This window comes from Galeopterus variegatus, unplaced genomic scaffold, assembly GCF_000696425.1.
Source record: "Galeopterus variegatus unplaced genomic scaffold, G_variegatus-3.0.2 Scaffold662, whole genome shotgun sequence".
Taxonomy (NCBI): Eukaryota; Metazoa; Chordata; class Mammalia; order Dermoptera; family Cynocephalidae; genus Galeopterus; species Galeopterus variegatus.
The window spans coordinates 495,487-510,995 of record NW_007726773.1 but is presented as its reverse complement, the minus strand read 5'-3'; the positions used below and the strand labels follow the sequence as shown (position 1 = coordinate 510,995).

The 15,509-nt window shown below is 42.4% G+C and overlaps 1 protein-coding gene across 1 annotated transcript in view; it reads left to right on the top strand.

The window, feature by feature from the left end:
* The window catches only part of GTF2F2 (general transcription factor IIF, polypeptide 2, 30kDa), a 195,136-nt gene that overhangs the window by 6,692 nt on the left and 172,935 nt on the right, over nucleotides 1-15,509 (top strand). The window contains exon 2 of the mRNA XM_008571131.1: nucleotides 12,156-12,229. Coding sequence (XP_008569353.1) covers nucleotides 12,156-12,229 — 74 coding nt within the window. The remainder of the gene's footprint in view (nucleotides 1-12,155; nucleotides 12,230-15,509) is intronic.

The following is a 15,509-nucleotide window of genomic DNA, read 5'->3' as shown; positions in this document are numbered from 1 at the left end:
GCTCTTGCTCTGTGTGCTCGCCAGGGCCAGCCTTGAAATGGTTGGGGCTCCAGATGGTTGCAGCAGTCCTTTCTTTCTGTCATCGTGGCTTCACCTGCCTCATGAACTCTGTTGGTCTCTCCTCCTCTTCCCCTGAGCTATTGTGGCCCCAGCTTGGCAGTCATTGCTTTTTAATAGTTGTAAATGGTTAATTGTGGGACAGACTGTACTGACCAGCAGCCTGTCACTTTCCGCCCTGAGTAGAAGCAGCCTGAGACCCGTGCCAGATGCAGCTGTCCCAGAATCATAAGCCAAATAAACCTCTTTCCTTTATAAATTACCCAGTCTCAGGTAATTCTGTTATAGCAACAGAAAACTGACTAAAACAGACCTGAATGATAAGAAATGCTGTCTTCTGCGGGGGGAATGGAGAGGTGGGGGTATTGACAAGACCTGCACTAGGTATAACCAAAAGCTTTTCAGCCCACAGAAAGATGTATTTCTAACCATTCAAACTTCTTCTTGTAAACATTTTGACTAACGTTTGTTGGAGGAGAGGATCAGGAGAAGAGGGATGGACGTGAATGTGAGTGATGTCCTTCATTCAACAGCTCAAGTGCCACAAGGCTCAGCTTTTATTTCTACATAGACAAACAAGCATTTGAGCATTGGTGACCAAAGAGAAAGCTATATACCAGGGAGAGATGAAACTGGAATGGGTGATACTCCAAAGCCCCGTGGATAGTAGGAGAAAAGGAACTTACATTTTTTATGTGCAAAGTATTTTATGAAGTAAACCTGTGAAGTAGGTACTAATCTACATTTTTCAGATGATAAAATTGAGGCTTAGTGAGGTTAATTATCTTGCCCAAGCATGGAAGTGATCCAAATGTAGGTCAGTATGGCTATGAAGCTTATGCCAGCAATAGGAAATGTCTTTTCTTTTCCCCCATGGGTCTCTTTAACGGGTTATTTCCCTGTAGATTCAGAGGTGAGGTGGAGACTTCATTTCTGTGTCTTTGGTCTTCTCAACTTGAAGAAAACATGGGAGTAAACAGTGGCTGTCATAGGTTCCCTGGGGAGCTGATTCTTAGATGGGGATTAGCATGCAGGGGTTTATTAGGGAGTGCTCTTGGGATCAGCACCTGTGGAAGGGAAAGGATTTAAGCAGGACTGGACAGAGGGTGTGATGCAGCTTCAAGGAAAGCCAAAGATTACTCCACAGGGAGCCCTCCAGAGTTGTCCTGAGTTGCGGTGAGGTATACCCTGTGTCCACCAATCACTGGATGTGGTTTGCCTCAAGAAGAGGGTATAATCTTTGGAAAGGGGGCTCTCTTCAGTGGAACAATTCCAAAGAGGGCTGTCTGCCAGCCACACTCCCAGCAGCTGGAGGAATAAGGCCTTCAATCGTAAAGGGGTGTATTAGTCTGTTTTGTGTTGCTATAACAGAATACCTGAGACTGGGTAATTTATAAAACATCCGCCTTGGCCGTACAGCAGAATTAGCTACAGTTTTTACCTTTTCAGGGAGCTGTTTCCTTGTAGCTTGCACTACCCTGTTTGTATTGCTCAGTTTATGCAGCTGTTAAGTTGCCAGGTGTGTGGTGTAGGCCTCAGGCTGCTTCTACTCATGGTGGGAAAATGGCAGGCAGCCGGTGGGAACAAGCAGATCATATGGTGAGAGGAAGCAAGAGAGAGAGAGGGGAGGTGCCAAGGCCTTTTAAACAACCAGCTCTGGTGGGAACTAATAGAGTGAGATCTCACGCAGGGAGAGCATTAATCCATTCATAAGGGATCTGTTCCCATAACTCAAACAGCTCCTAACACTGCCACATTGGGGATCGCATTTCCACATGAGTTTTGGCGAGTACAGCACATCCAAACTCTCTCAAGGAGGAATGTGTGTTACATTGCAATGTACACTACAGTGCCCTTAATTTTCTTGTACTCTGAGAGAAGCAGGGCTTTGGAGAGTAGTAGTTGGGGAACTAGGTATTTGTTGAAGTGAAGTTGGCAAAGAAGCTTAGAAGAATAACTTCTATACATATCACCTTAATGCTTTGGTTTCAAAGGCAGGATTGACCTTATTACTTTGCCCAGCCTGAGTGAATGGGTGGGCAGATTGATTCATCCAACAATCTTTTTTTTTTTTTTGTCTTTTTTCCATGTCCGGCAACAGATCGCAACCCTCAGTGTTGCCCCCGTACGGGACCGGGGACCGGCAATGGGATTGCAACCCTCGGTGTTGCTCCCGTGCCTCGCTCAGCCAGTGAGCGGGAACCAGTCTGTATGTGGGATCCGAACCCTCGGGCGGGAGCGCCGCCGCGCTTCCCAAGCGGCGCACTATCCAGTGCGCCACCGGGCCGGCCCCATCCAACAATCTTTCAGTGATTGTCAGTCACTATGGTAGGCTCTGAGTATGTTATAGTGAGCAAAACAGATATGGTCCATGCTTTATTAACTAGGGTTTATAGCTTATATGGGAGACAGACATCAATCAAATATGAGTCCTAATGAAAACATTACAAACAGAGGACGCTGAAGCAAGAAATATTGTTCTGTGAGTGTGAATAACAAACTTGACCTAGTCTAGGGAGTCAAGGGAGGTTTCCTTGAGGAAATAATGCTTAAGTGAGGAAATAATGCTTAATTGAGTCATTTCCTGTCACTTCTCTGATCTTGGGAAATCTGAGAAAACATCCCATGTTGTACCTATTGCCTTTTTTCTGTCTCATTTTCTATAAAGAGTGTGGAAACAGTGGAAACAACACAGATACCTTACAAGTGATACATTGACAAGAGTGTTTTGGAGCCTTGGAACCATATATATACCATTGTTTTTTCTTCCACTTCTCCCTCTCTCTTTTCAGACTTAATGGTCTGGGACTTCTGGGAAGCCCATTTCTAGAAGCTCTTGGTGTAGAGATTTATATATAATTAATATGCTGTCCTTATTGTATTCTGTTTTTCATTGCAAGGGTATAGTATTTTGCAACTTTCTGAATTAAATAAGCTGGTGGGCTTCTCTGGGAACCTACAGTTTTATTATAATAATGTTGACAATGCAGTATGAGCTCAACTTGTTTTTTATCAGTTAACTTCTGGAACACAGTCTCTTTTTAAGTTGGCAATTGCTTGTATTAAGTACAATTTATTGTACTGAATTTAATTCTTAAATTGGTTTTAGTGTATGACATACAGTTACTTCACTTAGAACTATTTTTTTGTTGTTTAAAGGCCTAAATTGTAGTCTCCAGCAGTTGATCACAGAAAATTCTGACCTGTTGAAGAAGTATGGTCTTATCAAGGAATTCCAAGGCTCCAAACATTCTCGTGTTCTCTTTATCTTAACAGTATTTCTTTTATTTTAAATTTATTTTTTATTAGCATATTCGTTGTTATAAAGCATACTTATTCTTTTTGCCCCTTATCCAATCTCTCCACTACCCCCTCCCATCCTTCTCCTCCCTCTGATAACCGTAGATTTGTTCTCTCCATCTGATAGATTAACTGTTCCTCTGTTGGTTTGTTGCCTAGATCTGTCTAGTACTGAGGCTGGTGTGATTAAGTCCTCGCTTATTATCGTAAATCAGGTGCTTCTTCTATTACTCTGGAGTGTTTTGTGGAGAGAGAGGACCTCTTCTTATTTATTTATTTTTGGTCTCTGCTGGTGCCTCTCCTGTGTCAATGCAGTTGAGAGTCTGGTGTACCCTTTGCATGGTGGCTGTGACTGCTGCTATAGAGACTACTCACTATCGTGGCAGCCATAGCAATTGAGATGGCTATGGTGGGCTGCCTGCGTGGAAATGGTGTTTTTGGTGTGTTTTTTACCTGTTTGTGGCTGGGTTCGGCTTCCCTCCACTCTGTGCCCCAGGACCCTGGTGGGGCTCCTGGGTGGTGGCAGAAGCTTACCTAGTTGCAGCTGGGTTTGGCTTCTCCTGGCTTCATGCTTCAGGACCCTGGTGGTGCCCTGGGGTGGTGGCAGCAGCTTGCCTACTTACAGCTGGGTTTGGCTTCCCCTGGCTCCATGCCTCATTCTAAGATGCTGTTGCAGAGCAGTGGGGGGAAGAAGGAGAGGGGAGGAGGGAGGGATATAGGGTGGGAAAAGGGAGAAGAAGGGGAGGCATGATCGAGGCCTGTGGCCCCACTCATTCTGGCTGGGGAGACCAGGGGGCTTCCAGTGGCAGTTGAGTTATTTCTGGGCTGGATGCACATGTTGGGGGTGTGGCCAAAGCCCTCGGCCCCCCACCACCCAGGCTCGGGACCCTGGGGCACTTCCTGCAGAAACTTGGTGATCATTGCTGGGCTGGTTGCGGATGTCATGGCCAAGGCCATTGGCCCCCCACCACCCTGGCTTGGTAGCACGGGCACTTCCTGTGGCAGCTGAGTGGTCATCGCTGGGCTGGTTGTGGATGTTGGGAGGAGGTGTGGCTGAGGCCCTCAGCCCTCCACCGCCCTGGCCTGAGAGCCTGGGGTGCATCCTGCGGCAGCTTGATGGTCGTCACTGGGCTGGTAGTGGATGTTGGGTGGGGCGCGCTTGGCCATTCCGCCTCCCAGGCTTGGGAGCCCAGGGGGATTCTGGCTTTTCTAGGTTTTATAGGTGTTCTTTGGTGGTGTTAGACCTTTACTGGTTAATATCAGAACGTTGTCTCAGATCTGTGGGTATTTTGTTTTTTCCTTCAGTTCTTTGTTGGATTATTCACTGTTCCCACCACGTAAACTATGCTCTGGAACTAATTTGTTGTCCTTTGCTTACTTCTAAAATGGGGGAATTTCCTGTGGTTAAGCTAAATTGCTGCTTTTCTGTTGATTCTCAGGGGAAGGCTTTTTATGTAGCTCAGGTTTTAGTAGTTGATCTTGTATGTACTTCCAGATCTTGTGAGGTCTGGTGCACCTGGGTTGTGTGGAAACTCTGACCTGGGTATTGAGTCTTTTCAGCAAACTGCACCTCCTGCAGTTCTGTATTCCTGACCAGTCTCCACTGAGTGGTCCTGTGCTGATTGGAGGGCAGATCAGCTATCCGTGCTGTGCCTCAGTGTTCCCCTGGTGGGCACATCTCCCCGACCCCTGCACTCTAAACACTTCCCATGGGATGGGCCACATGCCAGTCCCTTGCAATGACTCACTGGCCTCTGAGTGGCTCCTTTTTTTCAGTTGTCTGTGGCTCCTTGCCCCTCTGTGGGTCCACGGGAACCCTGTTAGTGGTCTTGCTGGCTTGGAGGCCACTAAGGCCCTCTTCTCCTCAGCAATCGCCTAGCAACTTCATACAAAGGGCACAACAGCAGCTTTTGCCAGCTCTTGCTCCATGTGCTCACCAGCTCCAGACTTTAAGTGGCTGGGGCTCGAAATTGTCGCAGGTGGTCCTTTCTTTCATCGTGGCTTCATTTGCCTTCATGAACTGTGCAGGTCTCTCCTTTTCCCTTGAGCTCTAGCAGCCCCAGCTTGGCTGTCGTTGCTTTTTAATAGTTGTAAATTGGTTGATTTGGGGGAGAAAGTGATGCTGGGGACCGTCTATTCCGCCATCTTGACTGGAAGCCTATATTGTCAGTATTTCAAGGAATCAGCAGCGAGGGAAAGTAGCTGGCTGGAAAATACCCCACTCCACTATTTACATTTCCCTTTCTTCCACCTTATTTTAAGGTAGATCTCTGAAATAAGGCTTTTCTCCGAGAATGAAATGTGGTGTATTAAAATTAAATTCTGTATTCTAGGTATATTTCAATATTACCATTATTGCAATTACATTAATAGTAGCTAGTAACAGTGTTTCTTCAATAATATCCAGTCATTAAAATAATAACTATGCTCCTGCTATGGGATATGGCAGTAAACAAAAGACACAAAGCAGTATCTGCCTATGCAGATTACATTGTGGGAGGGAGAACAGATAATAAACCCATACATATATAGTAAGTGGTAACTGCTCTGAAGAAAAATAAAGCAAGGTAAAGTGTCTAGAAAGTAAATGGGGATGCTATTTTAAATAAGGTGGGGAAGGGCCTCATTGATAGGGTGGCCCTTGAGCAGAGATTTAAATGAATTTATGGCGCATGCCCTGAAGATATCTGTGGGAAGAGTGTTCCAGACAGAAGTAACAGCAAATCAAAGGTCCTCAGAGGGGACCATGCTGGGACCGTTCACAGGACTGCTTGTTTTGAGCCAGGTGAGTGAGAGGGAGAGTAGTAGGAAATGAGGTTATGGGATAGTAGGGGCTGCATCATCTAAGACATTATAGGATTTTTATTTTGAGTGAGATGGAAAGCTAGTAGCCATAGAGAGGCAGCATGGCATGGTGACTAAGCATGGACTGTGGAGCCAGACTGCCTAGGTTAGAATCCTGGCTTTTGAGACTCTGGGAAAATAGTGACTTTTGGTGCCTCAGTTTCCTCATTTTCAAAACAGGATGATGATAGGATTGTTATAAGGATTAAATGAAGTAATATTTGTAAAGTGTTTGGGAAAGTACCTGATACACTTAGTAAGCACTATGTAGATGTATGTTAAATAAATGAAAAGGTTTTGAGCAGAACAGTATGTATTAATTTCCGTTGCTTATAAGAGAAATACCTGAAACTGGGTAATTTATAAAGAAACAATATTTGTCACTTATACTTTCTGAGTCTGGGAAGTCCAAAATCCAGGGAACACATCTGGTGACGGCCTTCTTCTGTGATGACTTCAGTGATGCAGGGTATGACGTTGTGAGATGGCGGATGGCAGAGCAGAGAGAGACTCTCACATACTCTCCCTTTAAAGCCCTAAGAATCACGCCCATGACCACCATTAAACCATCAGTTTATTAATCCATTTACTAGGATTAATGGGTTTATTAATCCATTTCTAGGGCATAGTCCTCACAATCTAATCACTTCTTCAAGGCCTCTCCTTTCAATTACCATAATAGGATTTCCCACCCTCTTAACACTGGCACAGTATGGGTTAAATTTCTAATACGTGGACTTTGGGGGACACAATTCAATCCACAGCACAGTGTCATCTGACTTGTGTAAGATGACCACCCTGACTGCTGTATTGAGAATAAACCGTACGTAGGCAAGAGTGGAAGCAAGGAAATCAGTTAGAAGGCTGTTACGGTAATTATGCAAGAGATGATGATGGCTTAGACTAGGATAGTAACTCTGGAATTGGTGAGAAGGGGCTGGATTCTGGATATAATTTAAAAATGTTGCTGACAGGATATGTCAGTTGGTTGGATGTGGAGTGTTAGAAAAAAAGACATTCAGAATTACTCCAAGGTTTCAGCCTGAGTGCCTGGAAGAATGGAGTTCCCTTTTACAGAGATATGGAAACTTGCAGGAGGAGCAGGTGTATGAAGGAGAAATAAGAGTTTAGTGTGGAGATTTTAAGTTTGATATGCCTACTGAATATTCAGATGGAGAGTTTGAGTAGGCAGTAGCATGTAAAAGTTGAGACTTTGGGGGAGAGCCTGGGCTTGTTATAAATTTGGGAGTTGTCGTTAAACAGATGGTATTTAAAGCCCTGAGACTGGATGAGATTATGTAAGATTGAGTGTATGAGTATATAGGGAAGAGGAGAGGTCTGAGGGCTGAATCACGGTCCTATGAAGTTAAGAGGTTGGTCGGGAAAATAAGAATCTAGATGCAGAGACAAAAAGGAGGTCCAGAGAAATAGAAGGAAAATCAAGAGGATGTGGTGACTGAGAAACCAAATGAAGAAAGCATTCAAAGGAGGAAGAAATACTTAGTTCTCAAATGTTGTTGATAGGTGTGTAAGATGAGGACTAAACATTGTCTTGTCAGTATGGAGATCTCTGGAAACCCTGTGATCAGTTTCAGTGGAGTGGTAGGAGGAAAGCCTGTCTAGAGTAAGTTCAAACAAAGTAGCAGAGATGTTAAGTGTAGGCAGCCAACGTAGCTCTCTCAAGGAGTTTGGTTGAGAAGAGAGGCAGAGAAATGGGGCAGTGAGTGGAAAGGATTGTAGAGTCTGCCCTTACTAGGTGTGTGATCTTGAGCAAATTAATTATCTTCCCCATGCCTCAGTTTCCTCACTTGTAAAATGGAGAAAATAATAGGATTTTGTGAGGATTAAATGGTTAATATATTTAAAGCATTTAGAAGAGTGCTTGTTGCTTGATGTTTTAGTTATCTATTGCTATATAACCTATTACCACACTCTTAGCTTAAAGCAACAAACATTTATTATTTTACAGTTTCTCTGGGCCAGTAGTCCTTGCATGGCTTACTTGGCTCCTCTGCTTTAGAGTCTCTCACTGGCTGCAATCAGGGTGTCAGCCAGGGCTGGATTCTCATCTGAAGTTTTGACTGGGGAAGGACTGTTTCCAAACTTACGTGGTTGTTGGCAGAATTCAATTTCTCCAAGATTGTTGGACTGAGAGTCTTAAGTTCCTAGCTGGCTCTTGGCTGGAACCTGCCCTTAGTTTTTTTGCCACATGGGCCTCTCCAACATGGCAGCTTGCTTCATCAAAGTGTGCAAAATGAGAATGCAATGAGAGAAACAAGACAGAAGTCACAATCGTATGCAGCTAATCATAGAAGTAACATCCCATCACCTTTGCCGTGATTCACAGGTCCTGCTCACACTCAAAGAGAGGGGATTACACAAGCAGGTGGATGGGTATGACATCAGCAGGTGGGGATCATGGGGAGCCATCTTAAAGTCTTCCTGCCACATTTAGTGAGCACTTTGTGAGTGTTGTTATTATTGTCATTATTATTATTATGATGGGAATGATTTGGTAGAGAAGTGGGTAGAGGAGAGAAAGGGTAGAACTGAAGGAAAAATGTCCTTGATTAGACAACAGGAAAAGAAATTTAGTGCACAAGTGGAGTGATTGGCCATGTTTGTCTATTGTTTTAAGGGGGTAAACAGATTGAAAAGGTCAAACTGTGGCCATTGGTAGATTTAGAAGTTCTCTTTTGTTTACCTTTTCTCAGTGGAAGAGGAAGTCGGGTCATCAGCACAGAGGGAGGAGGAAGGAAGACATGCTGTAGGTTTGAGAAATAAGGAGAACATTTGAATCATCTGGAGTGGGGAGATAATTGACAGGAGATGTAGATGTGATTGACAGGCATCACTAAGGGCTTACTTGATGTTCATAGCCATGTATTTAAAGTGAGACCTGTAAGTGTGATTGTTTTTCTTCAGCTGCTTAGGTGCAAATGTGACAGAAACTGAAGAATAACAAAATAAAATAAAATGATAAATAGATCAGTAATAAGGAGAAGGTTTTTTTTTTTCCCTTTTGTCTTTTTTTTACTGACTGGTAACGGGATCGCAACCCTTGGTGTCGCGCCCGTACCGGGGACTGGCAACGGGATCGCAACCCTCGGTGTTGCGCCCGCACCGCACTCAGCCAGTGCGCGGGAACCGGTCTCCACATGGGATCCGAACCCTCGGCGGGAGCGCCGCCGCGCTCCCAAGTAGCGCACTCTCCAGTGCGCCACCGGGCCGGCCCAGGAGAAGGTTTTAATGAGGATTAAGTTTCTACCAGGCCAGTATGATGGAGGGAGACAGAAGAAAGGAATGATTATAATGGACCGTGAAATCTATGTTCATTAAAGACAGAAGTGAGGACAGAAGCAGATGGGGGCAGTGAGAAGATGTTGATTAGTCAGTGAATTGAAGGGAAAGAAGAATTGTTGAAGTACTGGAGAGAGCTGGGAAGTTAGGAGATAGAGGTCAGAGCACTTGCTTGAAATACAGATCATGGAAAGGGATACTGTTGGTGATAATGAGAAGGTCTTAAGGGTATCTAAATATAGGGCTCATTGATCCAGTAACTTGGAATACAATGAAGAAAAGTATTAGATCCTGTATTTAGTTCTGACAGGTAATGTTGTGGACATTTGCTTCTTTGACTAACCAGTATCCACTTATCCTGACATTGTAAAGCACCTTGATTTAATTGTGAAAACCATTGCTCCCTCTTTTTAGTCTGTGTGATTCTAATGGTGTTGACTACTGTTCCCCAAAGATGTCATTGACTTTGGCTAGCCAGTGAAAATATCTCATATCTAGTTACAGTGGTAGGTCCGAGGAAGGTCACATGCCCTAATCGAGCCATGAGAGACAAATTTTTGCTAGAGAGTTTTGAGAAAGATACTTTTGCTCTTCTGGGGCTCCTTCAGCTATCTTGCTACATAGTGGGGAAGTCTGTCAAATAATTGAGGCAACATGGGAGAGAGAATAGGTAAATGGTGAAAGAGTCCTGGTGACATCATTTGAGCCCTTAATCAAGCCACCTTAAAGCTCTGGAATTTTTAGTTAGTTGGGTCAATAAGTCCTCTTTTATATTTAAGAGGGTTTTCTGTCACCCATAATTGAAAGAGACCTACTGGATAGATGCAGTTACCGTAAAGAGTTTGCCAAATCCTCTAAGCTTGTTTGAATGAATGGAGTACAGTGTAGTTGAAAGTTTGTTAAGTTGTGAATTGTTAAAACACTCTTTCCCATAGATCTTTTAGATATTATTCTTTAGTGTGTTTACGGTCCTGAGAAGGCAGTATGGTGTAGCAAAGTGAACATCAGACCAATCTGGAGTCAAGTCTTGTGTCTGATACTAGTTGTGTTATTTCAATCCTCTGAGCCTCAGTTTTCTATCTGTAGAATGAAGAGAATGATAGTAATTTTGCAGGGTGATTGGAAGGATTAAATGGGATAATGGATGTAAAATGTCTAGCATGGTACCTCATACGCTTGGCTGCCTTCTCCCTTCCTCTTTTCCCAACCTCTAGCATATTGTCTGACACATAGTAGTTGCTTAATAAGTTTTAGTGTGAAGAATGCATACATAATTGAACAAACAACATCAGGTTCTTCTTTTAACCCTTCTCTTCCTGAATTTTTACTGTATCTGGTACTGCAGTAACAGATACTAACAAATAGTCAAGTGGGTTTTTTTGGCAAATGAAGTCTTGCTAGGTAGAATTTCTTTTTTTTTCTTTTCCAGCTTTGGCAGCTGTCTCTGACTCAGTTATGCATTCACGTTCATGTTATCATTCCAAGATTATGGTGAGAAATAATGATGACACCTAATACTCATTGAGTACTTATTTTAAGACATTATGCTTCATACTTTGCATGTAGTATCTCATTTACTCCTCATAATAGGATAACCTTAAAAGTATGTACTGATTCCAGAGTCCAAACAATTTCTTAGATGAAATGAGAAAGAATACATAGTAGGAATTTAGCACACTTTATTCCCTTTCCCTTTTTTATTTTTTTCCCTTTTGTCTTTTTTTACTGACTGGTAACGGGATCACAACCCTCGGTGTCGCGCCCATACCGGGGACCAGCAACGGGATCTCAACCCTCGGTGTTGCGCCTGCACCGCGCTCAGCCAGTGAGCGGGAACCGGTCTCCACATGGGATCCAAACCCTCGGCGCACTCTCCAGTGCGCCACCGGGCCGGCCCCCCTTTCCCTTTTTGAGAATTGAAACCCCTCTGATTGCATGCATTTAGTTAAAGACAAAATATAGTATATTGGTTAAGAACAGAAATTCTGGAGCCAGACTGTGCCTGGGTTTGATTCCTCTCTCCATCATTTGCTAATTATATAACCTTGCGTAAGTTATATAATCTCTGGGTACTCCAGATTCATCATCTGTAAGATGGGGGCAATTAATAGTACCTACTTAATAGGTACTGATGAGAGGATAAAATGCATTTGTCTACGTAAAGTGCTTATTGACACTGTCAAGAAAGTAGTAGTATGTAAATGTTGGCTCTTACATTTAATATTCCTTTTATTTCAGCAGATCCTACATTATAGTAGTTACAGTATTATACATAATAAAACTTGACTTTTGAAATCATCTTAAACCCAGTGGTGTCTCTAAAAAAAATCACTCTAGTCAGAGTATCATCCTCCTCTGAGAAGCTTTTTCTGGTAGTCTTCCTCTTCTCTGATCTATTATTGTACTTATTTGTTAGCAATTTATTATCGTTAATTCATTTGACACTGTGTTAGTTTTGTGTCACCAACTAGATTGACTTTAAGCCCTTTGAGAACTAAATCATTTCTTATGTGTCTTAGTATCCCTTATAGTACAAGACATACAGTGAAAACTTGGTAATTATATAGAAGCAGAAAATAAAATAGAAACAGTATATTATTTTATGTTTAAAAAGATCTAAAATACAGTCTTATTAATGTTTTACTTTGTTTTAGGTTCCTAAATATTTGTCACAGCAGTGGGCTAAAGCCCCTGGAAGAGGCGAAGTTGGGAAACTGCGGATTGCCAAGTAAGTTATTTACATATTATTGACATTTGAAAAAGCTGTTTATTGAAAATTTTACAAGGGCTTTGAAATATGATTATAGTTCTTGGTCACATAGAGAATTTACTTGGGAAATGAGGAATAATGTGCATGTCAAGGCTTGTCAAGAGATGGTTGGGTGCCCTGTAAGGAGACATGCTTACGCACATACATGCTTATCCTCACACTCATACCCCTAGTGACAGGTGGAGTACATATAACTTCAAATTCATTGGTAAAACTTTATGGTAGTGAAGCAGCAGAGAATGTAGTTTTGTCATCTGTCCATCCTCTCTACATCCTGCAAGGAAGTGTGCTTGGGTGGGGCATAACTGGATGCACCAAGGAAAGTTCTTCGGTAGAAGGACTTTGACACTGTGCCCCTGTATCTATTTATAGAGGCTTTGGAAGGGGGCAGGGAACATCTAGTAAAAAATGTAACAGTGTAGTTTCCTGGTTGAGGAAAATGGTCTTGTTAGAAAGGGAAGCCTCCAGAGCTCAGCTGGTGTCAACTGGAGGCCTTGTGTTCTATTCTTTTTGTCCATTTATTCTTAATCCAACTCCAGTCAGATTCCCATGCCTACTCTTGTCTGTTACCAATATCCTCTTCTTTATCAATTAGTTTTTGCTTCAAAACAAACCACTCCAAAACTTGGTGGCTTAGAACAAAAACCGTTATATTTGCTTATAATTCTATGGAACATTTCTGGTTGGGGCTGACCTGGCTGGCCTTCCTGGCTAGGATGACCTCACTTGTGTCTGTGATTGGTTGGCTAGATATCGGCTGAGGCACCAGCCATTTGTTTCGTTCCAGCATGCTCATTCACATGATGGTGGAAGAGTTCATAGTAGCAAAATAGAAGGGAAGCCCCAGTGCACAAGCACTTTGTGAGTCTGTGCTTGAGTCATGTTTGTTAAAGTCCTGTTGTCCAGAGCAACTCATATGGCCAAGCCCAGATTCAAGGTAGGACAATAGACTCTACCTGTTGATGGGAGTTGCTGCAAATAATTTGTGTTCCTTTTTTACAATCTTCTACATCCACATTCTTAAATCTAAGAGCCAACTAGCAGCCCTCTTAATTTACCTTCAACAGAATTTGACAGAGTTGATCATCTGTTTCCTGAAATCCTTTTTTCACTTCATATCTGTGATATCACTCTCTTTTCCTCTTCCCTCATTGGCCGTTTCTTCTCAGTCTCTATTGCTAACTTCTCATCTTCTCAGTCTCTAAGTGTTATATGACCCCAGGGCTTAGTCCTTAGTTCTTTTCTTTTCTCTCCCTTTACTTCCTAGGTAGTCTCATCTGGTCTCATGGCTTTAAATACCAGGTGGTATTTAAATATATAGCTCAAGCCTGGGCTCTCTCTGAACTCCAGACTGATAATTCTGAGCTCCTCCTTGATGTTTCCTCTTGAATATCTCAGAAGTAGCTCAGACTTTGTAATTGGTATTCTGTTTTTTCTTTCTGGAATGCTCTTCCTCTAGATATTCATGTGTCCTGTTCCCACATTTCTTTTAGGTCTCCGTAGAAATATCAGCTCATCAAGGCCTTTTCTGACCACCCTATATAAAATAGCACCTTGTACTCTCTACCCCTGCTTACCCTCTTTTCTAATCACAATTCTTTCATGTAGCTGATAAGTATTTACTCATCTTCTACTGTACCTGTCTGACATACCATATTTTTATTTGTTTGTGTATTGTCCATCTTGAATATAAGCTCTGTAAGATCAGGACTTTTGTCTTGATAACTGCTATACTCGTATCTCCAGTGTCTAGAACAGTGCTTAGCATAGTAAACACTGTAGATTTTTGTTGAATCAGTAAATGAAAACTGCTGCTACAAATTTAGTAACAATAGATATTTTATTCTTTTATTTTCTTAAACTATAGTTCCAAAAGTGAGATTGTTAGTAAATAACTGTGAGCATTTTTAAAGCTTAAATTTTTCCTCTTTGCTCTCCCAAAGTATAGAGCTTAGGCCTCTTTTTGTCTAAAATACCCATAGTCTCGGTCGAAAACCTTATACTTTCCAGGGGATCATTTTAGAGTTTCCTCATTAAAGCCAGTCAGCTCTGGAGTTTGGATTTAGTGGATGCTGTCTGGGTTTTGTTCTTTGGAAAACAGCGCTATATGCTTGGATAATGTCGTATTTTTAAAGTAAGAAACTTTGATACCTTCACGTGTTTATGCCCTAAGTATTTAGTTCTTATGTTGCTTGCATTTATTTTAGACATACCTTTTAGTTACTCATTTTGTTTTAACAAGATATTGATTGGAAATAGGCATGCTTTTATATGCAAAGTTCTAAAGTCAGGTAGGAACAAGTAATATCTCCTTTTCTCAAGGAATGGTTACGTATTTAATAGAAGAACCAGACTTAAATTCTGGCCTTTTAGTGGTAAGAAAACTCCAACAGGTTCTAGTTCCTGCTAGAACTAGATCTAGATCACTTACTTACTTACTTACAAGGCATTTTTGAGGCATTAAACTATTATTATATAATTGTTTTTAGGTGGGAATTTATATACTTCATATTTTTTTTAGATTTTTTTTTTTTTGGCAGCTTGCCAGTATGGGTATTAAAACCCTTAACCTTGGTGTTAATAGCACCATGATCTCCCAAGTGAGCTAACTGGCCATAGATCACTTACTATCAGTTAGATTTTATACAGGTCACTGGATCTTTCTGAGTTTAGATTTTCAAAATAAAGTTGCCTGTTTTGCAGGGCTTTTATATGAATCCAGTGAGATAATATGGAAATAGTTATTTAATTGTATATTTAACATTATAAAAGGATCATATTCCTGGCAAGTTGTAGATAAATCACATTTTTGTGATTTGTAATACTTTTTTTTTTTTTTCCTTTTTGTCTCTTTTTTACTGACTGGTAACGGGATTGCAACCCTCAGTGTCGCGCCCGTACCAGGGACCGGCAACGGGATCACAACCCTCGCTGTTGCGCCTGCATCGTGCTCAGCCAGTGAGCGGGAACCGGTCTCCACATGGGATCCGAACCCTCAGCGGGAGCGCCACCGCGCTCCCAAGCGGCGCACTCTCCAGTGCGCCACCGGGCCAGCCCTGTAATACTTTTATTGAAAGAAAAAGTGTGTACTTTTTTTTTTTTCCTTATTGTCTTTTTTACTGACCGGTAACGGGATCGCAACCCTCGGTGTCGCACCCCGTACCGTGACCGGCAACGAGATCGCAACCCCCGGTGTTGCGCCCGCACCACGCTCAGCCAGCGAGCGGGGACTGGTCTC